This window comes from Nycticebus coucang, chromosome 6 (genome assembly GCF_027406575.1).
Source record: "Nycticebus coucang isolate mNycCou1 chromosome 6, mNycCou1.pri, whole genome shotgun sequence".
NCBI classification, from domain to species: domain Eukaryota; kingdom Metazoa; phylum Chordata; class Mammalia; order Primates; family Lorisidae; genus Nycticebus; species Nycticebus coucang.
In genome coordinates this window covers 38,771,508-38,797,649 of record NC_069785.1, presented here as the reverse complement: position 1 = coordinate 38,797,649, position 26,142 = coordinate 38,771,508, and the positions used below count along the sequence as shown (strand labels likewise).

General features: G+C 39.9%; 1 protein-coding gene across 3 annotated transcripts in view; it reads right to left on the bottom strand.

The window, feature by feature from the left end:
- Positions 1–389: 389 nt before the first annotated feature.
- CDIN1 (CDAN1 interacting nuclease 1) overlaps positions 390–26,142 on the bottom strand; it is a 235,866-nt gene continuing 210,113 nt past the window's right edge. For all 3 annotated transcript variants that reach the window (XM_053595280.1, XM_053595282.1, XM_053595281.1), the window contains one exon: positions 390–2,257. In XM_053595280.1, coding sequence (XP_053451255.1) covers positions 2,128–2,257 — 130 coding nt within the window. In that variant the 3' untranslated portion in view covers positions 390–2,127. The remainder of the gene's footprint in view (positions 2,258–26,142) is intronic.

Here is a 26,142-nt window from a genome sequence, read left to right as displayed (position 1 = left end):
GGACTATAGTTTAAAAAAAAACTATGAACAAATTCCTATGCACGCTGCACATATCTTGAAGTAAAAAAAAACAAAACGGGAACAAATACAATCATACCGCCTCATGTGGCCTGCGGGCCGCAGTTTGAGGACCCCTGCAAGCTTCCAGTCTGGGAACATTACTCTCTTTTCCCTCACTTTTGATAATCTATTTGTCTTTGTGTATGAAAAACTTACTTTCGACTAGCTCGTGGCATGCACAGTTTACTGCCGGGATCTTTCTCACTGTCAAGGGCCCCATGGTAACGCCTTCTTCGTAGGAGGTGGTGTCCTGGTTGCGGATCACCAGCACCTCCTCACAACACATTAGGTCAGGGGACCAGGGAGATAAATAAATACAAAACGCAAGCACCTTTTTACTTTTTTAATTTATTTGTGCACACTCATCATAAATTTGTTTAATGTAAAACAAACAAATCTTTGACAAGGGTTTAACAGGATTTTCAACATCTGTGCAGATACATGTAATTTATTCCTTAAGAAGAAAAAGCAGGTTAGAGCATGCCATGAAACCCGGTTATAACACCATTTTTGTTTAACGTGTGTTTCGAGGCAACAAAGTAATGGTTTTAAATCATTGAATTTCACTCACAAAATCTGCATGATGAATTTAATGCTAAAACAGAAGTTTGCCGGGTACTTTCTGATCACTTCATCTTCTTCTTCCTCTCTTCTGATTTAATGAAGCTAACTACAGAATTAAAATCCACACATTTGGCTCTGACATGTATTCTTTAAAAGAAAAGGTAGCCAGCATGTTTTTTGCAAACCTTCTTAGGTACAAAATGAACAAAGTACAAATGATTTATTTAATCTTTGAAAGAACCAAGCAATATATATAACTTAAAACTATTTGCAGAAGTTACATTGTTAATAATATTTCCAAAATCACCTATTCTAACATTATAAAAGTTATATTTTGTCAGCAAAGGAGAAAATATTTTTCTAAACACATTTTTGGTACAGATCAACTTTTAACTTCTTAGAAGATAGGTTTATCATTAATTTATTGATGTTTTGCTTTAGACTGAAATCTGGTTCGTAGTACATAAAAACGAATATATTAAAGTAAACAAATACAAAAATCTCCTTTATTTTGCTTGTTTAAAAATTGCTCTAGGTTGATTTCTAGTACTTAGTTCGTTCAAACCTGAACATTTCTAACGCCTAAATTACTTGAGTGTTATATAATTACGTGGTATAAAAATGCATATACAAAGTGATGTACGAAATGTGTCTTTAAAAAGTTTACTCCTAAAAATACTGGCTCACATGTCTCCCCCAAACCAGCCGTGTTTCAAGATAAATGCTTGTCGGTGCTGGAAATGAGTTTCAGTCCTCTCCTCTCAGCCCCCCGTCTGAGTGTGGTTTCCCAGCACAAAGCGATTAATACTTTTAAGTGAGATAAGTGTAAAAGGTTTGGCATTCAAATAAGCATTATAAAAAGAAGAAATTCTCACCAGGTATACTTCTGCAGCTTGGCCTAACGTCACAGAAGTCAGGAAACCATAGAGACTGGACAAAAACACGTACACAGCACAGGCTGCAGGTGGCTGTGAAAATTTAGTTCCAGACTTTGCGCCTTCAGCTTTTCTAGGTTTGTGCTAGATTATTCCGTGACAGCAATGTGACACTGGCTCTCCGTGAGTGCACACGAAGAGCAAGGGAGAGGGAATGAATAGGGACATTGAAAAAAGAAAAAAATAAGAGAGTGATTTGGTAACTGGGAGGAGAATTGAAAAATCACACCTTTCAGCCTTCGCATTTTTTCTTTTGTTCGGCATACAAAGAGGAACCATCCGGAAGAAAGAAAGATTATGACTATCTATAAACTAACTGTTTGACAGGGACAGAAATGCTGATAGTGAGTGGGCTGTGTCTGTAGTTCTTGGCTGTTCACATCAGCAAGGGATGAAGGAAAACAGAAACTCTTGATATGTTTGTCTAAAGAGGTAGTGGTGTGACCACAGGCAGCAAGAGTTCAGCCCAAGTTCAGGGCAGATGTTGCCAGGAGTTTACGCTGCAGGAAAGTAAAATTGCTTCCGGATTCACCTTTTCCTCCCAGCTCCTTTTCCAGGATCTTCAGGGTCAAGCTACACTGTGGCCTAAGGTGACGATGTCCGTGGGGAAACAGGCTTTGAGCAGGATGCCCCTCTCCCGGTTACAGTCCAGCTCCTGGATAAATCCATACCAGTAGATGACTAAGCCTGGCCCAAATCTGCAAAAACACCAGAAAATAACACACACGTATAGACATAGCTGCAGGAAAAAAGTCACCTTGGAGGCACCGATAAGATGATTAAATGACTAGATTGCACAAAGCTTTTGTTTGGGTTGCTACCATTCTGACTGAAAATAGCTTAACTTACAGCAAAAGAGCGCATTTAACACATACCACCACGTCAGGCAGATCTGTTAACTTTCTGTCCAGGAACCTGAGGTGTTTCCAATATTGGAACTCCCCATCCCACCTTTCAGTGAGGTGCTGGGGCAGGAGCTGACGTCACCACCCGGCCCCGTGATTTTCAACCCCGTATACGGCGGCACCCTGGTGTGCCATGAGAGGCTCTTAGGTGTGCTGCAAAACGTTTTAAAGATTATTAATTAAATGATTTCCGAAAGAAGTTCAAAGCACAGTAGGTATATTGTTTTTTACTTTTTTTTTTTTTTGATCAACATAATTAAAGCGTGCTGAGAAAGTGTAACCCTCAGGCACAAGTGTGCCGTGAGATGAGCAAGGTTGAAAAACACGAGCTGCTGGAAGGAGAAACGGTGAGGAGCTGGGGAACACCTGGCTTGGGAGTTTAGTGTCAGTTAGTGGTATTTTGTTAAAAATTAAATTTGCCTACTTTCAATGAAGGAAGAGAAAAGAATGTCTGAATGCAATTTAAGGAAATGTAACAGCCTAAGGTCCTCTTCTGGCTCTAATGTCCTGCACCCACAGGGCTGGAAGTCCCTCCTGTCCTCACATGACACACTGGGATCCCTCTGAGACCTTCTTCCCGGCCCTTCACAGATGCAGGCTTGAAACCTCAGTATTTCTAAGTTGTGCCTCTGAGTTATCTCCAATTTTGTTAGCAGTGACTGGTCCCCACCAGGCAGACTCAGGAAGCAGCACTACAGAATGCTTCACCCATCAGGAAGCTGAGACCTTCAGGCTGGGTTCATAAAGATGTAATCACTATTAATCACTGTACGCGGAGAGATGTTTTGCACATCAGTTCCACGTTTTTCCTACCGAGAGCACTTAATTAAAGGGCAGTGCTAGTTTTGGGGTAGTGTTGCAGGAATTTTACAGTGAAATCATAAATTATGAATGCCGGGTTAGTAAAAGGATGTCTAAAAACAGAACTGCTTTCTGTATTCTAACATTACACCAGACTGAGCCATGCTAGGCCAGAAAGCTTTTTCCTTCTATGATTTATTATATGCTAGAGTGTACTTGCCAAAACTAACAGTACAGGATGGGCCGTGAGATACTGTATGCACAGGAACAGGTTCAGTTGGATGTCACGGCCTGGTTTATTTGGGGATTCACATCAGGAGGGTAGCCAAGTCGTAGGCAGGATTAACTAAAACTTTGTGAGTCCCCTCTGTGCAGGGACAGAACTATGAGATGGAAACCCACCACTTGAACTTGTCTTAGAGGACGCAGAGAAGCCGTGGTGCATGAGGCTCAGCAAAGTGTGCCTGAACTCAGAGGCTCTCTTCTCCCTCAGCATCACCAAGGAAGAATTTCCTTTAAGGTAAGAAGAACTGGGCTGCCCGTGCATGGCGTACGTGGGCCTCCATGCTCAGAGGCATCCATACAAGTACGAATGAAATGGGCAGCTCATACCTGACTGAGAACTTATTTCCATTTAACCAAAGAGTTCTTCATAACTTTTAACCACAAACAATTATCTCTAACTGGAAAAACCATTTGGAACTTTTATTTTACAAAGAGCTCTATAATTAGTAGCAAATGATCTGAGATTTGTCACAACAGATCTGGCAAAAGCAGGAAGATGTGTGATTCTATGGACCATGTCTGAGAAGCCTTGAACCTTCCCATCAGGGCAGCACCCCGAGTCCCAGCCTCCACAGACATTAACACCCTCCTCCAGTTTATTATACAGCCGTTCTGGAGACCAGGATGTTCTTCAGAAAGGTGCTGATATTTTCACAAAGGGAGGAAAAAACTGTGATCTAACGAGTCACGGAGAAGAACAAAAGAATATATGGAGGTCATAAAAAACAAGCCCAGTATTTTAAAGATTTAATAAAACAAAAACACATATCACCAGCACGGAGAGCGAGGGCAGCCTGCACTTTCCCTGAACAGCTAAATCACAAGGCAAAGGACACGAAGCATGACAGCTCTTTACACAAATGGCGTTTCCTGGGCAGAAAAGCCTGGTCTGGGGAACTTGTTTCACTTGTGAGGCAACGGATGAAACCCGCAACTCCAAAAGGTTTTGCAAGATTGTGAAGCTGAACATTTCATGTAGTGGTTCACAGTCAGGATTCTCTAAAGATCTACAGATGTTTTTAGTGGGATTCATTAATAAGATTCTACCATCTAAGTCTTTATGTTTCTTATATAATATATGGAATTTCATTAAGTTAGGTAATAGCTCAAAATCTGAATATATGTGCCTATTTAATTAAAAACAAGGAAATATAACTTCCCTTTTTAAATAGAGATTGGAGAGAGGGTTTCAAATTACTTTGTCTTTGGGTGATAAAAATAAGAGGGATTTTAACAGGCGGTAAGTTTGGAAACTTGATGGCAGAACAACATCTGGCCTTGTTCCCAGCACCTACTTACATGCGTTTCTGAGCTTTCTCCAATAGGTCAGGATCCAGAGATAATCAGAGGCTGCCAAGATAACGTTCCAGCAACTTACCTGTTTAGGAAGTGGCTGACCATGTTAAGCAATTTTATATAATTAGATCCTTGGTTATCTGAACTAACAAAGGAAATTTTCAGTTGCTAACTTGAAATGCAAGCAATTAAAAAGAGTATTACATCCTTCTGAAAAAGTATAAAATGTGACCCTAGAAAATTTTTCTGCGTACGTATGTAGGTCAGTTGCACACTTGTGGGCTGAGTGATTCTACCTTTTTGGTGCGTATTCCCCTTTACTGTGGCAGCAATGGACAAGAATGAGATCACTAGGAAGGCAAATATAACCTTTGTGACTAATAAAAATCAAAGAGACTCTGTTAACAGCATTTAAAGGAAAATAGATGACATAGCCTAATGAGATGAAAATGTGTCAAATATTCTATGAAACAAGTGTATGGTGCCCCATGATCATATTGATGTACACAGCTATGATTTAATAAAAAAAAAAAAAAAAGAATTCTGACGTTAAAATAAATAAATAAATAAAATAAAGGAAAGTAGAGTCCCTGGGTCTCAGGATATGTGCAAAGCAGAGGGCTGGCCGGCTACTGGGATTGCAATCCTCCCTACCAGCCTGGGGACACACAGTAACAGGATGTACCCGGACATCTGAATTGATCATGTAAACACTTTTCAAGGCTGACTATAATTTTATGGTTGCTATACTCATGGTCAAGTAATAAGATCAAAGACCCCCAACAGATTTTAAAGACTCCTGGGGAAGCAGAGACTAGAATGTGAGCGACTACGGAATAAGTAATTTTGCTTGCAAATAAAATACTACCAAATGTTAGCAAAAACAACAAATACCTCTTGAAAAAAATGGGAGGTGAAAGTCAAGAGCCAAGATGAAGTCTGAAGGCATGACGGGTGAAGTTCTTCGTAAATGCCGACAGCCTGACAAATCTGTACAAAGTGTGTTTCTCTGGTTTGCTTCCACTTTGGGGTATTTAGAGAAATTAGAGACTGTGGAACTAAATAAAGCGGGGTACCCTTCTGTCCATACCTGTCTCCTCGGGATTATTCCTCTGTTTCGCCATTTGTCTGTCTGTTAACAGAGAGACTGTATTTTATTTACAGTCATGTCCTCCATGCCTAGCATAGTGCCGGGGCCATGACAGGTACCCCAAGAACAGGATGGGGAACACAGGTTAGTAATAATGGGATCAGACAGCTGCGTACTGGTTATCGACTTCGTGGCACAGCAGAGAGAGAGTACAGGCAGGACTCGGCGTGGCCACCGCGTGCCGTTCTTATTCTTATTAATGACCTGGATGAGCACACCAATGGCATACTTATAGGTCATAGTGATAACGATATTAATAGTCCAGCAATGTTAATTATTAACACTTTCATAGCCACTGTTCTAAGTACTTCACATATATCAAACCACTTAATTCTTATGCCAACTCCACAGATAGTTCTCTGTTCTACAGATAAAGAAATCAAGGCACAGAGCAATTAAGTAGTAACGTCTCACAGCAGAAAAAGTGGAAGAACCGGTTCTGGAACCTCAAGGCAGTCGGTGGCTGTCGTCATGATGATGCAGAGATAGTTTACTAGACCACGTGTAGGGGATTTTGGAGGTAGTCTAGGGTCACATTTTAAGGGGAGTATCTCTAGGCTGGGATTGCCCTGATGGAGAATCCAAGGATACTTGAGATATTAGAATAACAGAGTAGGCCTCACCTAGAACTGGGAAAGTGGCAACATACTGATCGTCTCCTGCTTCTGAGAGTGCTCTTGGGAAGGAAGGATTTGATGCATGCTATAGCTCTCAAGTGCAGACTTAGGACAATGTTTGAAAGTACCCCCAAATTGGATTTTGGTTCAACACAAATTTTTTATTATACTTGAAACCTTTGAATACTGGAATAAGCTGCCTTGCAAAACAGTGACATTTCTGGATCTATTACTTGAAGGCTGGGCGTTTATGAATATTTAGAAATTGAGCCAATTCATACAAAATGGGACTTTTTACATAAAATCCTGCCTGTTCACCTTCTTTGGAGAAAGTAAGCCTTCTGGCATTAAGCAGCTGAAGATAAGAGCTGCCCCCTTCAGACATAACCCAGGTGTCTAGGTTGGCCACAGTCTCCGCCATTCTCTGTTACTCCCCAGAGCTGAGGCTCAGTGCCAGCATCATCTATCATCGTGTCTGCACTGCGATTTTCTTATTGCAGAGCCCTACTTCTCCATACTCAAGTCTCTATCAAATGTTGGAAAGCAACACACAAGCTTAGAAGATTTCATATTCCAAGAAAGAAATGGAGGAGGACTCATTTCTTTCCGTAGGTCCCGCCTACTTTACTCATTTACAAGTATCCCCCCAGGTCCTGTGTGCATTTGTGGTTTTGACCCCTTCCCTGAGATCTAACTCAGAGGTTCCCAACCTTGAACCAGAGACCCTTGAGGAGTTGTGAAGCGACTGTAAGAGGTTGCTATGCACACCAAGCACTGTCTCCAAACATAAAAAATATAAATCTTGTCTTTGAAAAATGTAGCTAATAACTAGGACTCACAATCACTTTCAGTTGTTGTGTATTTCCTAAATGAATAGAATAAAATAGCATAGCTGTTACCATATGGGGGTGGGTTAGCAAAAAACGCTTTTATTTATTTTGAAGATGTTCATCTTGACAAGGTTGGGGGACACTGTCCTACTTGGTTGCACTTCTTTCTACAGAGGACTGTGTCAGGGACAGGTGAACGGCACACACAAAGGAGAGTCTATGATACGGTAACACCAAGACACGTTGAAGATGTGCAAAAACACTCAGCAAATTGGTAAATGATCTGTCCTGGCACATATGGTTTATCTTCACATAAAAAGTGAGCTGGAAGGAAAGACACAGATGTGTACCAGGTCCCATATACAACTTGCTCTCCTGAAAGGAGTCTCCCAGTGTCATCTACTGGGGGGACACATGCAGCAGAGAAGTGTCAAACTTAATTCAGTAACAGCAGCAATGAAAGAAGAACCATAGTGGGGGTGGTGCTGGTGTTCTTTCTGAGTTATAGTGAAGAGATGCAGAGAAATATTGTGGCAAATAGACTTCTAAGATGACCTCCAGGATCCCTGCCTCTTTTCCTATGATTATCCCCTTGACAGTAGGATGGACCTAGTGCTTTGCTTGTAATAAAAGGAATATGGCTAAAGTGATAGGATGTCACTTCTGTGATGAGGTTTTAAAAAAATGTGACTTCCTTCTTGTCATTGGACTTGTGTCACCTTCTCTGACTCAGGTGCTTTGCTGAAGCAAATGGCCATATGACCGAGGCCATGGGGTAAGGAACTGAAGCCAATTTTGGTCAACAGTCAGTGAGGAACTGCAGTCCTGAGTCGTAGTCCATAAAGAAGTGAATCCTGCTAACACCCACCAAGAGAGGAAATGGAAATGGAAATGGAGCCTTCCTCAGTCAAACCTTCAGATGAGGCCACAGGCTTTGGGCCAGTGCAGCCTGTGAGAGGCTGTGGAGGACCCAGCTTTGCTGTGCCCGTAGTCCTGACCCACAGAAACCACGCAACAAGTGTTCAGTTACAGACTTTGTCTATCTCAACAGGTGCTAAAGACAGCCCAGGAAAAACAAAGGCTGGTTACATTTTGCTCAGTTTAAAAAAGGCAGGGAAAGCTATAATAAATTTTTATAAGATTGTCACCAAGAATGGTTTAAATAAATGGTACTTCAGTGAGTAAACTCATAGTCTTCCAGAAAAATCTAGCTATCCTCAGATAAGCCCTAAAGACTCCAGATTGCAAATGTTTGACAAAATATGATACAAGTTAAAATTATAGCTTTCAGTTTGAGGTTTTCTATTACTCTCTGAGGAACTCAGTTTACAAATAGAAAATTAGGGCTCCTATATTCAGGAAGAACTTGTTACTTTTATTATTATTATTTTTTTTTAACAATTTTTAAACTATTAAACAAAACACCTCCTTTTCCTTGCCAGGCCTCTGCACCATCCTATCATGAAGGAATCACTTGGATGGTATTTTTACTTATGGAGGATGGAGAAAATTATCACCTTTCTATTGTTATACTTTTCCCTGAGGAGTCTTCTTCATAGGGTGTTGAAAAGAAGGGTAGATGCAGGAATTTAGAGATTTCTCATCATACTATTTTTCATCAGCCCCAATAAACCCCTGCTGATTTCCTGAAGCCAGTTCAGCTTCTAGGTCTCAATAGACTTCAGGGGGCCCTCGACCAACATTAAGTCTTCAAAGATGCTGTCTAAATACATAGACAATGATGCAATGATTTCAATAACCAAGAAGAAAGAGGTAACTAACATTGACTAAGCACTTACTAGGTGACAGGCAGTGTTTCAAGCACTTTCTCATTTGTAGACTAACTTGAGCCTCCTCACTGCCATCCTCTGGGTGGGGGGGCACCATGGTGAAGACACTGGGGCAAGCAGCCTGGTTCCCTGGCTCATGCACTCAACTAATACACTTTGTTGGTTCTCATTCCACCTTGTCATTTACAGAGCAATTTATAACAGTCATTCAACTTAGAAAAATATTTACGATACCTGGAAGAGACAGAAAAGCAGGTGCCCCAAAGCAAGGTAACTGATCAGAAGCCCAGCATGGGAGTTGAGATCAACCCATCTCTGTGGGGACTCATTCTTCTAGGTATGAAGTTAATCGTTCACACACTGAACAGTTGATCTGGCTACTCATTTTGATGTAAATGCCCCCCCATTTACGAAATACATGGAAAATCAACCTATACTGCAGGCAAAAGAAATTAAAATGCTTACATTTGGGGGGCTTGATGATCAGGTGGCAGTAAATGAGAGAGGGAGAATTACAGAATCACTCCATGAAGTCCAGAGAAAGAAATGTTTCAGCCTTTGAAGGGGTTCAGAAGTTATGAGTCAGAATCTAAACATGAGGAAAGAGGAGTAAATCCAGAACACTGCCATGGTCTTGTTATATAAATGGAAATAAACAGCTGGAGTTAAGATACGAGCAAAACTGAGGGAACCCATGGGCCTAAGCGAGAAAAGAAGGTTCAGACTTGCCAAACGGGGTTGATGCAGTGAACCCCGAAGGTGCTGTTTTGCTCCTTAAAAACCTCTCGTATACAGATGTCTCTTATATGTGAACCATAACTTGGCTTATCTGTGTTTTCAGTTCTGTGAGAAAACCACAATATATATGTTTAAAAATTAGGATGCTTTTCTATTTCTTCTGGTAATAAGAAACTGAAAGGTGGTGGGATTCAGATACTATTACACAATTTGCCTCTCTGCATAGCAGAAGGGAAGCTCATGAAACTGATGCATTAATAATACATTTCTTTCTAATGAGATGAATTACCATGATTACATTAAAAACAAACAAACAAAAAAAAAGATTCTCAGTGCCCTAGTGTCCTACAATCTACATCTGAATCAAGTCAAAAAACAAACATTTTCCACTGAAGAATGACGAGTGGATTATGGAACAATTTGATTATTTTAGTCAAGTTCCTTTTCCATTAGGATCTTCATCAAACAATAAAAACAAATCTAGTTCTGTTGATTAAAATCTTTGTTCCCAGTCTAAATCTTTTACTTCAATTCATAGGCAGACAGAAATCTTCTCTAAAAGAGAAATAGAGAATCACATATACATAAAGTTAAATTTTTTTTTTTTTCCTTCTCATTTTGAACTGCTGTGTGGGGTCTGAGCTATCTTCTGAGGTTGTGTGCAGACATGTGGCTGTTGGAAGTCGGTGGTTTCACCATCAAAAAGACGTGCATGTGGTTTTTATGAAGAGTGCATTTTCAAACACATAGTTCAGGACGAAGGAGAATATAAAACATCTTGTAATTGTTTTAAAATAAACTCTTACACTGTTTATTTAGTTTTAATCTGTGGGTTGCAGATTGGTTATGCACTTGTTAATCACTGTTGTATGTATCTCCAGACAGTTGTAAATAACTTTTCGGTCCAAGTGAAATACGCTTGCACATGTTTATATACAAAGTATGTGTGTATTTATGCCTGTGTGTAAATATGTGTATAATAGTAATAGATTAGTGATCATGTAATGTAACATCATAAGGTTCTGGCACTATGGTCAATTTAATACACAGTGCAAATATTCTTTTTTTTTGTAGAAGTGAAATAAAAATTTGATAACTTGGTTGCTTCATTTACGTTTTTTGCTTACAAGTTCTATGTTTGCCAACTAAAATGACTAGAGAAAGAGAATTCTAGTTTTGTAAGTATTCTTCCTCAATTTGTGAACCTTGATTATTAAAAATGCAACCCTATCGCTTTGAAACAACTTACTTTCTATAATTTTGCAAGTAAAAAAGTAAAAATGTATTATAGATCCTAACTCACTTCAGGCCTTTATGCCGCATAAAAAATAAACAGAAAATACATTATGTTGAAGAAAATTTAAAACATGTATAAAATAAATACACAACCATAACATCCTGACATTCTCCTTTGTGTTTACATGCCTTGATATTTTCACATCCGTGTTAAATTACCCGAAAAAGTGCTTAATTTCTATTTCACTTTGTTCTGTCTTGGATATTCTTAGATACTATCCTTACAGTCTTTTTCGCCTTCTGTGAAACTCTCTTTAGAAGAGAAAAAATAAAAAACAAAGGCGGAAGCTATTTTGTCTTTAACCTATTGTCTTTATGTTTTCTTGGAGAAATGTTTACCCTTGTCATAGGTCAGCCCCTCTGCATCTACCTGTTAAGAATCGACAAATACATAAGCTTACGCACCCATCCGGGGAGTGTGAGGCACAGATCACACAGAGAGGGTCCTCTACATAGGTCACGTACAACTTAAATTTTAATAACACAAGAACACATCTATTTACATTTTAAGAGTAAAGTATACCAATTGATGAACAAGATGGCAAAGGCTTCATGATAAAAGAATAATCAGAGCAATGACATACAGTATTCTAAAAGGTTTCCTAGACAAGGCAAGTTTTCCACTATGTTGTATTTGCTCACATGTTGGCTCTTTTAATTTTCTCCATTAAAAAGTAGATATGTCCACTTTTTGAGGGGAGAATCAAGGGTGGGAAATGGGGTCTAGAGACATAGAGGGATGTTGGAGTCAAAAGCACATTCTCAGTATGAAACTGGAGATTATTTCATTATGAAAGTGGAGGTTGAGCTTAAGGATGGCCTTGGTTTCTGTGTCAAAAAAGGATACACGGAGTGAACAGGACACTTCTCAAATGGGAAGAGAGAAATGCCAAATGCAGTGAAAGAAACAGAAACTCCAAAAGTAACCAAGTACCCAAAGTCATGTTTACTTAGAAAACATTGAAGACCAAGAGTGAGAGAATACTTCCTATGGACCTTGAGTGCAAATCATGTCTCTCTACCTAGAATTTATTCCCCAGCTTTCTTCCAAAAGTTGGGGGTAGTTTATAAAATTGGTTGTGTGAATTATTACATGTTTTCTCAGTTATTTCCCCAGGGAAACACGCCAAAGGCAAACCCATCATTTCAGCTGATTTAGTGTTTGATGCCAGAGAATTTATAATTGATATGACAACCGGAATGGCTGGTGATCATGGACTTGGCAAAGCCAGCTCACAGTGCTGCTATCCATTTTGGTGTTTACCTGTGAGTGTATGTTTAGACTCACTGTGATACGTTTTGAGGCTACCTCTGAACTTTTCATTTCCAACTTTCTCAATATTAGAAATGCATTATAAGATAGAGGAGACTTTATTACATAAATGTTGTTTACCCCAATATGTTTTATTCACATACTTTTAGGTATGGAGGGAGTGGGGTTTCTTTTCTCCCTGGCTCAGCTGTCTAAAGATCACAGGGTAACCCAAAGTTCAGGCAGACATTTATCTCAAGGCACAAAGAGATTAATGTGTTCTGGATATATAAAAGTCTGCTTAAAATAAAAATAAAATATTGGAATTTTCATCCTTGGCAAAGTCAAGTAACTAAAGGATTAAGGCCGATACATGTTTGTTTTATAAATCCATCAGTAACCAAACGTGACACAATGCTTCAGGTATGACAGATCTCAACTTGCTCTAAATGTGTAGTTAAAATTTTCTCTTATTCACCATAAATATTTCATGATAAGGAAAATATCTTTGGCTAGCCAATCCTCTCCAACCTGAAAACAAAATCTGCCATTTTTACAGGTTCATGAAAACAAATGCTGGAAGGGACAAAATTCATTAGCAGTTAGGAATGTCTAGGTCATTAGGAGAAATGGTCAGGTAAGAGGAACAAAGTGGGTCTTAGAAAAAAATAAAGTATGGAAAATCTGGCTTAGCAGTTAGCAAAAAACACTTTTAGAATGTAAGCGTCATGAGGGCAGCCTGTATCTCATGCAGGAGTTAGCCTATAAATATCTGTTAAGTGGATATCTGAATGCATAAACGATTAACCCTAAAGAGTTCTCTGTCTCAGGACAGGCTGTGAGGGCTATCATGCATTTGGGGTTGAGAAAAAAAAAAAACACTACCTTTTTTCCTGTTAATTCTTTACAAGATAGGAAAGAAAAATAATTTTTAAAAGTAAGGAATAGCCTTAAAAAGACACCCAGGTAGTACACTACGCAAGAGCTTGCTCCCAGATTCCTGGGATGGCTCTTAGATTGCTATTTGAAATCTACGCTTTCTAAGATGTTATTGGGGAGCTGGTCGAAACCAAGAGAACTAGTTCCTGGAAATAACACTACCAATTGGTCAAGGTGGTGGCAGGAAGGGTGTGTAGGAATTGGCTGCTAGGAAGATAAACTAAGCCCTGGGGAGCCCATTGCTACACACAGGTGGCTCTTGCTTCCTTTAAATACAACCTATTTAGGTAGGCTTTTGTTTACAGTAGCTTTTATCTAGAAGATAAGGTTGTAAAAACATCAATCAAAATGAAGTACTACTGTTCCTGGCCCTATCTCAGCCCGTTCATCTGTTTTATTTCTTCCTCCCTTTCCAAATCCCTTAAGGTGTTTAAGATGAGTGAAGAGATAGCAAACTATTAAAGTGAACTGTATTTGTATATGATACAAGGATTTGCACTCCTTGAACCACAAACACCACCCTACAGTGCCTGCGTCCTTCCCAATTTGAACACAAGCCCGCGTTCCTTACGGCTTTATTTTCAATAACATATAAATTCTGCAAAATAACCTCCTCACCATTTTCAATGATGCTCCTTTAAGAAAATGAGAATCTTAACGGCATCTATATGTTGGTGCGAAGCTTTTAATATATTTACACCCTGCCTTTTCCCCAAAGAGCCATGTACAATAAAATAGCAGAATAGAAATAAAAATTTAAGCTGAGCAAAAGGAGAATGCAAGTATATGAACTTTAAAGTCAACTTTATAGTTTTAAAACTTTAAGTATGTAAAGACACCACTGGATTATATTTTTAAAGGCAAAGCTTAATTAATGCTGGATCTACAACATGAGGCTCTGAGCCAGGGAAATTTCTAAGTGAAGAGGGAAGCTCTGGTTAGGAAAGGAGAAGGTACCCTGGTCCGGCTCCAGAGGATGGTTCCCAGCAGGGCAGAGGTGAACAGGAGAGGCTTGGTGTGAGTAGACAGATGCCCAGCAGGGGAGTGGACGTCACTGCTAGACAGGGCTGCCAGGCGATCCTGGGCAAGATGCAGGTTGTGCTTAGAGTCTGCTTGGTGGAAAATATCTGTTACCTTTCAGCTTTTGAGTCTTTCTGCAGCTCTGGGCTTTGTGAGTAATGTCTTCTATTAGGTTCATTTCTAAATACAACTCGAGTAAGGCATTCCAGTAAAGTTTCCTGTACTTAATCCATGAATGATTTTACTTGAGATTTATTTTCCTGGCACAGTTTTAATTGCTGGGATTGTAGAAGATGTGTACTATTTAATTATTATTTCTTTCAGTAAAATAATGCCACCGATAATAATACTTGTAATGATAACCATAACCATAATCTTGATAGCATCTAGTATTCATTTCAATAAATATCAGGGGCATAAGTGTTTTTTGTTACATGGCTGAATCACATGATGCTAAAGTCAGAACTTTCAGGTTACCCACCATCAGAATAATGTACATTCATCCAAAAGGTAGATTTTTATTCCTCACTCCCATCCACGCCTCCCCCTTTAGTTTCTAATGTCCATTACATCCCTTTATGACCATACATATCCCTCATTTAGCTCTCACCTATAAGAGAGAACATACAGCGATTGGTTTTTCCATTCCTGAGATACTTCACTTAGGATAGTGGTCTCAAGTTCCAATCAAGTTTCTGTAAAAGACATTATTTCATTCCTTTTTGTATCTGAGGAGTACTCCATGGTATATTAGCCCACATTTTTTTTTTTTATCCACTCATCTATTGATGGACACTTAGGCTGATTCCATATCTTTGTAATTGTGAATTGTGCTACAATAAACATTCCAGTGCAAGTGTATTTTTTGTAAAATGACTGAATTTCTTAGGTAGATACCTTATGGGATTGTTGGATCAAATGGTAGGCTTACTGTTAGTTCCTTGAGGAATCTCCACACTATTTTCCTCAGAGATTGTACTAATTTACATTTGTACTAAATTATATTACACATTTCAGTGTATAAGTGTTTCTTTTTTACTGCACCCATACCAACACCAATTGTTTTAAATTTTTTAAATAATGGCCATTCAGATAAGGCTAAGGAGGTATTATCATTGTTTTAATTTGCATTTCCCTGATGATTAGTGATGTTGAACATTTTTTCATGTTTGTTGGCCATTTGAATGTCTTCTTGTGAAAAAAAATCTCTTCATGTTTTCACCCACTTTTTTGATGAGGATATTTGTTTTTTCTTTGCTGCTTTGTTTGAGATCTTTGTTGAATTCTGGATATTAGCCCTTTCTTGGTGTACAGTTTGCAAATATTTTCTCCTGTTGTGGAGGTTGTTTATTCTGTTGATTATTTTCTTTGCTGTGCAGAGAAGTTTAGTTTAAGTAAGTCCAAGTTATTTATTTTTGTTATTGCCATATGTGTTTGGGGTCTTAGTCATAAATTCCTGGCTATGCCAGCGTCAGAAGAGTTTTTCCTACATTTCTTCTAGAATTTTCATGGTTTCAGGTCTTAAATTTAAGCCTTTTATCTATCTTGAGTTAACTTTATATATGGTGAAAGACAGGGATCTAGTTTCATTCTTCTGCATATGGCAATACAGTTTTCCCAACACCATTTATTGAGTAGGACATCTTTTCCTCAGTGTATGTTTTTTGCCTGCTTTGTTGACAATCACTTGGTTGTAGCCATATGGCTTTGTTTCTGTGTGTCTGCCTTTAGGCCAGGGCCATGCTGTTTTGGTTACTATAGCCTGATAGTATATTTGAAGTAATGGTGATGTCCCCAGATTTGTTCTTTCTGCCGAGGATTGCTTTGGGGTCTTTTTTTGTTCCATATGAATTTTAGAATTTTTTCTAGATCTGTGAAAAATGATGTTAGTATTTAAATGGGAACTGTATTGAATATGGAAATCACTTTGGGCAGTATGGACATTTTAACAATGTTGACTCTTCCAATCCATGAGCCTGGGATGCTTTTCCATTTGTTTGTGTCATATCATTTCCTTCATTAGTGTTTTGCAGTTTCCCTGCCAGAGATCTCTTAACTCCTAGGTTAGGTGTATTTCTAGATATTTTCTTTGCAGCTAATGGAAATGGTATTGAATTCTTGATTTGAGTCAAAGCTTGACTGCTATTAGAATAAGAAACTCCTCTTTCTCAACTGGATGCCTTTTCTTTCTTTCTCGTGCCTGCTTGCTCTGGCTGGGACTTCCAGTTCTGTGTTAACAGAAGTCATGAGAGCGGGAATACTTATCATAATGTGATTTAGGTATCACATAAACTTCTATTGATACCAGTGAAATTTTCCTGAATTATTCCCTCAAATAGGTTTTTCAAGCTTTTTGCTTTTTCTAATCCAGTGATTTTCAGCTGGTGTGCCACCACACACTGGTGTGCCATGAGAAAATCTTAGGTGTGCTGCAAAATTGTTTAAAGCTCATAAATTAAATTTTGAAAGAAGTTCAAGGCCCAGAAAGTGTATTCTGTTTTCTACTCTTTTTTTGAGCAATGTAAGTGTCCATGGAAGTTTAGGTTCAAGCGTGCCATGAGATAAAAAAAGGTTGAGAAACACTGTTCTAATCCCTCAGGGATTAGATTATGATTCTTATATTAATTTGTTTCATATAGTTTCATATTTCTCAGACAGATTGTTCATTCTTCTTCCTTTTTCTACATTTTTGACTGATTGGGTTAATTTCAAAGCTTTATCTCCAAGCTCTGAAACACTTTCTTCTGCTTGGTCTAGTCTGTTGTTAAAACATTCTACTATATTTTGACATTCTCTAAATGTCTCTTTGAATTCTAGAAATTATGTTATATTTTTCTTATGCTATCTCTTTAGTGAATTTTTCCCATCCATGTCCTGCATTATTTTTTGGTTTCTTTTTGTCTTTCTCATCAATCTCATTGACCTTACTGGTCATCCGGACTCTGAATTCCGTGTATGACAGCTCAACAATTTCCTTTTGGTTGGAGTCCCATTGCTAGAGAACTCTTGCGACCCTCTCAGAGGGGTGGGTAACCTGCAATTCTCAAGCCACAAGTGGCCCTCCAGATCCCCAAGTGCAGCTCTTTCACTGAATCCAAATTACACAGAAAAATAAATCCCTTTATTGAAAGACTTTGTTCTGTAAAATTTGAATTCAGTCAAAAGACTATATGAAAGAATCCAGAAGGCCACAGTTTCCCTATCCCTGCTGTGGGTGTCAAAACAGTTTGTTTTTTCACGTTGCCAGAGATGTTATGCTGCTTCCTGTTGTCTGAAACCTCTTCTCTCATCTCAAGATGGATAACTTTGTGGGACACCTGTGCTCTTCTCCTGAGAACTCTGTTGAAGAGAGGGAGTGGTCCCGATTTGGTATGCTTGACTCCTTTTCTGGAAGATTGACCAGGCGGGAGCAGGGCAGGCACACTGTGAGCCTTCAGTATAGCTGCTCTCCTCCATCTCCCCACTACCCTCTGGTTGTCACTGGTGGTCAGCATGTTGTAAAATAAGTTCTTACCCCACCCAGATCTGTCATCTATACCCAGGGGTCTGCATGTGGCGGCAAGAGTGTGCCCACCTAGACCCATTGGTGTTGACATTACCTAGCTGATGGTGGCAGATGCTGAGCCACTCAGATGATATGGTGAATGCCCAAGGCCACAGGTTCTTCTCCATTGATGACCCATGGGCAGATGGTGACAGCAGCCACTAGGCTTGGGCACCTTCTCTGCGCAGGTCCCCTGGCAGTGGTGGGGACACATACATTCACCCAGGAGGTGTGTGAGAACACTCACTTCCTCCTTGGCCTCGCGGGGATATGGGGAAGCTGCAGACATGGATTTAACCCCCAGGCAGAGGCAGTGCTCTGGGTCCGGAACCTCCAAATGGCACCAACCAGGATTTATAAGCCTGTGGGACCCCACTGTGCTTTCTCTCCAGAGCAGTGCCCCTGTACAGTCTACAGTCACTCTATTCTACTATCAAACATTAGGACTTATTCCTTCTCTCTAACTGTATATCTGTACTCATTAACCAACCTCTTCCCACTCCCCTCCAAATCCTTCCCAGCCTCTGTTTACTATCACTCTATTCTCTACCTCCATGAGGTCAACTTTTCTAACTTCCACATACAAGGAGAAAATGCAATACGTCTTTCTGTGCCTGGTTTATTTTACTTAACATGTGACTTCTGACGGTTTCATCCGTGTTGCTGCAAAAGACATGATTTCTTACTTCTCATGGCTGAACTATTTATCTAGTTGTTTATCTATTTGTCCAGGGATGGACACTCAGGTTGATTCTCTATCTTTGCTATTATGAATAGTGCTGCAATAAACATGGGGGTGCAGGTATATTTTCAACACACCAATTTTAGACCAAGAGCATTCTGAAAATACTCTCCAAGTTTAATAGTTCATCATCGTAATAAATAGTCTTAACATTTCTTTTTTTAAAGAGAAAGAAAAAGTAACCCCCATATCCATTAATTAATAAATGGATAAAGAAAATGTAGCACAGAAACACAATGGAATACTATGCAGTTTTAAAAAAGAGGGAAATGCTACAACATGATTGAGCATCAAGGACCCAAAGCATGCTAAGTGAAATAAGCCAGCCACAGATGAACAAAATGAAGTATCTAAAAGTGGTATCACAGAAACAGGAAGGAGAAAGGGAGTTGCGAAGGGCTGAGGGACGTTAGTATTTACTACGTTTGGAGTTTCACTTTTGCAGATGAAAGTTCTACAGAGATTTGTTGCACAAAGGGAATACACTTCCAATTGTGAACTTGAAAATAGGCTGGCATATTTAGTATTATGTGTTTTTTAAAGTAAAAAATGAAAACAAGAAAGAATAGAAAAGTATTTAAAACTAATATGGAAAGTCTCTGCAAAGGAGATGGAGGAAACAGAGGATGGGAGAAGCAAAGGACGCTTGCGGTATTTGAGGCGGCTCTGTCAAAAGGAGCACGGGAAGCGGTTAGGACGCCGGGCCGGCCTTCAAGGCAGAAACTGGATCACGAAATGGGGCTTTAGGAGGCCCAGAGTCCAGCGCCCACATCTGAAGCTGCCCAAACCCTTTGTTTTCTTGCAGTTAATGAAGCTGCATTATCAGACAAGTGCAGGAGAGAACTATGAGGCTAAGGACAGAGAAACTGTGTTTGTCACAGTGCCAGTGTGAGTGCAGAACCCTGCCGGCAGGTTCCGGGACAGGACAAGCTTTAGGGAACTCCGCTTCAGATCCTCAGCTGACGGTGCGCTGAAGGCTTCCTAGGGCTTCGAATACTCTCACACATTGTACAGTAACTTACCTACTCCTTAAAAACCGCTTTATTCTGACAACTGAAGAAAACTGAGGGTCTCTGGTGTCAGGTGACTTGTGTAAGGTGACATGCGAGTGGCTGAGTGTGCAGCCGGCCTCCCTCCTCCCAGGACAGCTCCTGTCCCGTGCAGTGTGGCCTCTCCCTTGTCCTTCCAGCACAATGGGACCGGCACCGCCTCTGCCCTCCTGAAAGGGAGGCCGTGTTCCGGTAATGCAAAGATAATGGGACACAGTTCCTGTCTTCCAGCGGCGCTCAGGAGTAAGGGAGACAGGCAGGTTGAAAGGTAAGTGTGCGAGGACAGAAGTGTCCTAGGAGCTGGGCAGAGGGCCCCGGGCAGCCCCAGAGAAGGAAGCAATCAACCACACCTGGACAGGCTCCAGGCAGAGCCAGGCGGTATCTGGAGTGAGTCCTGAAAACGTAGATCCCTGAGTGGGCTTAACAGGGAAAGGACACTGGAGGCAGAGGGAGGTGCACATGCAGAGTGGCAAGAAAGACATGGGGACTTTGGGGACAGTGCAGAAAAGTTCAGGAGAAAGAAAGATGGTGGGCCTGCAGAGGACACATCTGGACAGGTAGGGTGGGCGTGTGGCCCATGAGGACCGGAAGGGCGTGCGTTAACAGTCGAAGGTGCTTTGAGGGCTGGGGGATGCTGCCCTGGTGGATAGCCCAAGCCTGTTGGGCACAGGTGGCCCTGGTGGATAGCCCAATCCTGTCGGGCACAGGTGGCCCTGGTGGATAGCCCAATCCTGTCGGGCACAGGTGGCCCTGGTGGATAGCCCAAGCCTGTGGGGCACAGGTGGCCCTAGTGGATAGCCCAAGCTGTGGGGCACAGGTGGCCCTGGTGGCTAGCCCAAGCCTGTCAGGCACAGGTGGAATCCATGGCAACCCTCTGCCTTAGGGCGATCCTCTTTCCTGGCCATGTTTCTGTATGGAACCTGTGAGCTAAATATTTACTTTGTGCAAGGCCAAAGTATCTACTACAGCTCACTTATTTGGAGGTAAACACATTAAGGAAATGTGTACATTAAAATAAATCTGCCCTCCACTGCCCTCACCCCACACAGAAAAAAGACTGTCATTCAAAAAAATCGAGAGGGCTCAGCTTTCCGGAGTCACTGGAACAAAGTGAGTATATATAAACAGTCACAGGCCAGCTCCACGGGGTTCCTCCAACTCGTATCCTTTGAGAAGTCTGTGGGCAGGAGGTGACTGGCTAACAGTTTCCTTAGTGAGGTACACAGTGACTTTATTTAACTTAAGAGGAGTCATTAGCTGAATTTTATGAAGATAAGGACTTCTAGGAGTGAGTTCCCTTCTGTTTTTTTTTTTTTAAATTTTCCAAATTTTATAACCACATCTTTTCTAATTCCTTTTTCTTTTTAGTTTCTTTTTCTATAAACACTCTTTTTCTGCATAACATTATTTTTCTTTTTGGAACTTAAATGAAAGGTAGGGTCCTATGACCTTTTCAGTACATATTATTATAAATAAACATTTATTCTTGGAATATTTTTAGAGTATTACATGTAAGACAATGTGTTAGACCCTGAAGATACATTGATGAATAAAGTCAGACAATTACTGGGTTTTTGGAGCTGATAGTCTAGATTGAAAGAGAAAAATTAATGAAATAATTAGAAATACAGTATTGACAATGGATAACAGTTCTTCCTTGATGAAACGGTATCTTCACTTGCAGACTAGAACACTGACTGTTTTTTGATTAAAAGCAAGGCAAGGGAGAGCTCCACTTGGAAGGTCTGAACTTTCAGTTTTGCTTTACAAACTCTGTGGCTCTAAGATGGTCCCCCAAAAGCCACTGGGGCTGGTGCTGTGGTTTGATTTCACTGAGCTGAAAGCCATCTGTCAATGTGGAGAGGAGTTCCGAAGGTTATTTTAAACATTTATTTAAGCCCGTGACCGTCTTTTCTTTTAGAGGCATTCTTGGCTACAAACTGCCTCATCTTGGGTGACATCAGACACGCTATTGAACGAGGTTAGACTGAGGTCCCTGAAGTCAGAGAGCTGGTCCACCCATGTTGCCATTAGCTGATTAATAGGTGTTTATTTTTAGGGCTTGAACTAACAGGCCAGGCTGAGGCCAGTGCAAGACGGTATTTGAAGTAACCTGTGAGTGCCTCAGGCTTACAAAAGACCCTCCTTTTTGTCAAGTTGTTAATGCCGAAGTCCTCATCAGACTAATAAAATTTAATTCCAAAGACAGAGAAAACCCCAAGCAACTCCATGATAAAAACAGCTATTATAATAATACGTCAATTATTACTTTTTAAAGAAACATGTATTCAAGGAAACAGGAAGATAAATATGACCAGTTCGGTATGACAACTAGTTGAGTACAAACACCTCTTCAAAACTAGATATTAAATACATTAGGCAGAGGTTGTGTAGGTCTAGTCTAGATCATGAACTCCATGGCATGCACAGGACGGGCTGACTAGTTGGAAAAACTCCTGCTATTTGCTTTTCTTAATCATTGTCTTTGTTTACTGATCAGCTTTCTTATTTCCCCAAGGCAGGAGAGCCACTGGTGTTGACTGGGACAGTCATTGGAGAGTTAAAGCCATTGCTTTTCACTCTATATTTTTTTCTCTCAAGGAATATTTTTGCAGGAAGATGGGTCTGTGACTTTTCCTTTTAGTTTACATTGTTCATCCCCGTTTCTGGGGCACGTAATATCATAGCACTGGCATGCCTTCTTTACCTTTTAGGTTAACACAAACACACTTCTAAAGCCATATTTCTGAATGGTAATGACTCTGAGAAAGATGAATTTGGAGCTGGGAAAGATTACTGGCAACGGTTCCAATCCCCTGCCAAAATCAGTGCTCAAGGCTGAGGAGCAAGGTGCTATTTAATTTCGACTTGATAGAAAGACACTGGAGATCTCGGGAGACCAAGAGTCGGGCCTGTAAAGTTGTTATAGCCACAATCAGATCAGCCAGGCCTGTAACAGGGACACATATGGCAATTTCCCCCCACAATTTCCACAGGGAAGTAACCCTTGTGCCTTCTGTCTATTTTCATGATATACCCAACACAGATCAATCACCCAGAGCTCTCGACATTTATAATACCCTTTAGGCTTATTTATAGACCAAGCATTAGTTTTACTGAAAAAGCCCCACAGTCACCATTTGAAAGAAGAATTTTTTTATCTCACCCACTATTCCATACTGGTTCCAGACTGGGTCTGTCTTTGGTAGAACTAACAACCCCCACATCGATTTTGAAGGATCTGAATGACAATGCCTTCAGACGGTCCGTTACTACTCTCCAACTTTCCATCATAAAAACACACATCTCAGGAGAGGGTGGAAATAACAACTTTCATGGCGAGGAGGGACACCATGTGCAGGGGATAAGTTTAGCCTCACAGGGTGATACTCCAATTTCATCTTAATTTAATTAAGAAGTGGTTAACATTAGGGGCCTGTTCTTTTATTGAATTTTATTTAATGTGTTATTACTAATGTCATTCTTCAGCAGGTATAAAATGTGTAGTCTGAAATATTCTAAGAGGAAAAAGTTCTCATTCCATGTCTTCATTTTCTTTAGCCTCATAATTTATTTAAAAAAAATTATTATTTTTTTTTTTTCTTAGAGATGAGGTCTTGGTATATTGCTCAGGCTGGCCTTAAACTCCTGGGGATCCAAGAGATCCTCTCACCTCAGCCTCCCAAGTAGCTGGGTCTACAGGCACAGGCCACCACGTCTGGCTACTCTTTATTTTATTTTTTTATTAAAGACATGGTCTTGCTCTGTTGCCTCGTGTGCAGTGGTATCATCATAGCTTACTTTCTTAAATTCCTGGGCTGAAGCCATCTTCTGCCTCAGCCACCTGAGTAGTTGGGAGTACTTGGTATGCATTACCATGGTTGGCTAATTAAAAAAAAATTTTTTTTGTACTGATTGGGTCTTGTGATGTTGCTTAGCCTGGTCTCGAACTCCTGGCCTCAACTAATTCTCCTGCCTCTGCCTCCTAAGCACTGGGATTACAGGAACGAGCCACCAAGACCTGCCTCAACTGCTTTTTTTTGTAATTGTCACATTGTAACTGTACATATTCATGGAGTACAATTGGATACTTTAGTACATATGTCTGCTGTCTAATAATTAAATCAGAATAGTCAGCGTACCTATCTCTGCATGCATTTACCATTTCTTTGTGTTGAGATCATGCAAACCTCTCTTCCAGCTGTTTTATAATATGTAATATCTTACTGTTAATCATGGTCACCCTACCATGCAAATGAACAACAAAATGTCCTATTATCTCATTGTAACTTCATAACTATTAACCTACTCTCCATTCTCCCTTCCCCCATTATTTAAAAAAAAAATACACACCTTAAAAAAGATACATATATATACCTTGAATAACTGGAAAAGTTGCAGGAGATAAGGTACATATTTCTTCAACATCTACCTTCTTTTTTCAAAGTGCTTATCATAATCTCATTAAACTTTACCTAAAATGTTTCTATGTTTATTTATTCTAAAGGATTGAACATAATTAGCTCAAAAAATGTCCTGCAACTTTGGAACTCCTCAACTTGCAGATGCACATGAATGACCCGAAATAAAATGGCAGTGACTCTCCATGGGACTGAGGCACCGGGGACAGTCAGTGTAGAGGTTCCTTCTGCAGCCTCTTCTTTCTTTACATTTTGGGAAACATGGGGAAAAGCAGACTCTCATTTTACTCATCTAGAAAAGACGGAGAGGAGGAGAGCTCTGAACTAAACGGCCCACTGAGCTATAAGGGTACTTTCCTTTATTTCCAGACATGCGAAAAAGGCACCAGTTTACGCTGTACAGGGCTTTATGCTTTTAAGAAGACACTATTATTATTATTTAGGATGATGAAGTACTTAGAGAATCTAAATAAGTCCCCAGAGACTGACTGGCAAGACCCTGCAGCTAGGACTTCTGATTCGGTGCTTACTGCGAACCCCTGGAAAGTTCTGTTGAACTGTCGTATCCTACACTCTCTGTTACATTTATTTATTGCTCTTCCGCTGAAGTTAGAATAAAAGCGAGTTCTATATTTTGCACCTTATCTCACACTGGAGATAAAAGTTCATTATCATTAGAGAACATTTAAATGCTATAAATTTGATGTAATTGCTAAGCATTATTGAAATATATTTAAGCAATAATTTTGTTTTGAAACTAATGGAGTTATTTTACATTCTGATGCTGTCACCTTCTGACAAGTTATTTCCCGCACTTAATATCCACAGACAAAACTTTACATTTTATAAAATGGGTTTTTTGTTAGGTATCTTAAGACATCTGAAGGTAACACTATTTTTATTTGGCAGGATGTACTAGTTCAGTGGTCAACCTTCCTAATGCCACAACCCTTTAATACAGTTCCTCATGTTGTGGTGACCCCCAACTGTAAAATTATTTTTGTTGCTACTTCATAACTATAATTTTGCTACCGTCAGGAATCATAATGTAAACATCTGATATGCAGAATGGTCTTAGGCGACCCCTGTAAAAGGGTCATTTGACCCTCAAAGGGGTTGCGAACCACAGATTGAGAACCGCTGTACTAGTTAGAGTTTTCAAAATATTTTTAAAAATCATGCCTGAATTCAAACTACTCATCTGGTTTTATAAAAATATAAATGCATGTTACCTGGTGTTTGTTCTTTTGCTACAATTCTCATAGCTATATGTTGGGGATAAAATTAAAGCAAAACAACCTATAACATTTTTCACATAAACAGAAATGAGTCCTTAAGTGACAGAACTGACTGCCTCTACAGTACAATCACAACCTAGTTGTTTCAGAATTAGTAAGATGTATAACTATGTATATGATCACAACAGTGCTGTAAGAACATTTAGCCTCCTTTAATATTAGTTTACCAAATAGATTTTGAGGAGTTGCATACATTCACTATAAACTTAAGATAGTTTAGATACAATGAGAGACAGGATATTCAAATAACAAAAGACCAAATAACTTTACAAACTTTATACAAGTGACTACTGATTTTAAGGAGGTTAGAGGGTGAAGTTGTTAGAAGGTAACAATATGTGCACTGGGATGAAAGAAAAGTGGTCCTTCTATCTTTGCATCATCCTTAATAGTAGAGCATCCTTGCTGAGCAAATGAAAATGTGAGTTAAACAAATGAAACTATAGTGACTAATTATAGCACTGTAACATCTGAAAGGCTCCCACACTTCAGTGGTGGTGATGGGGGTTGGGTGATGCTGGGGAAGGTGTTTCACTGAAGAGGTAATATTTTTGTTTGACTTTAATGGGCAAGAAAGAGAATACGGGATGGAGAAGGATGAAAGTGTAGG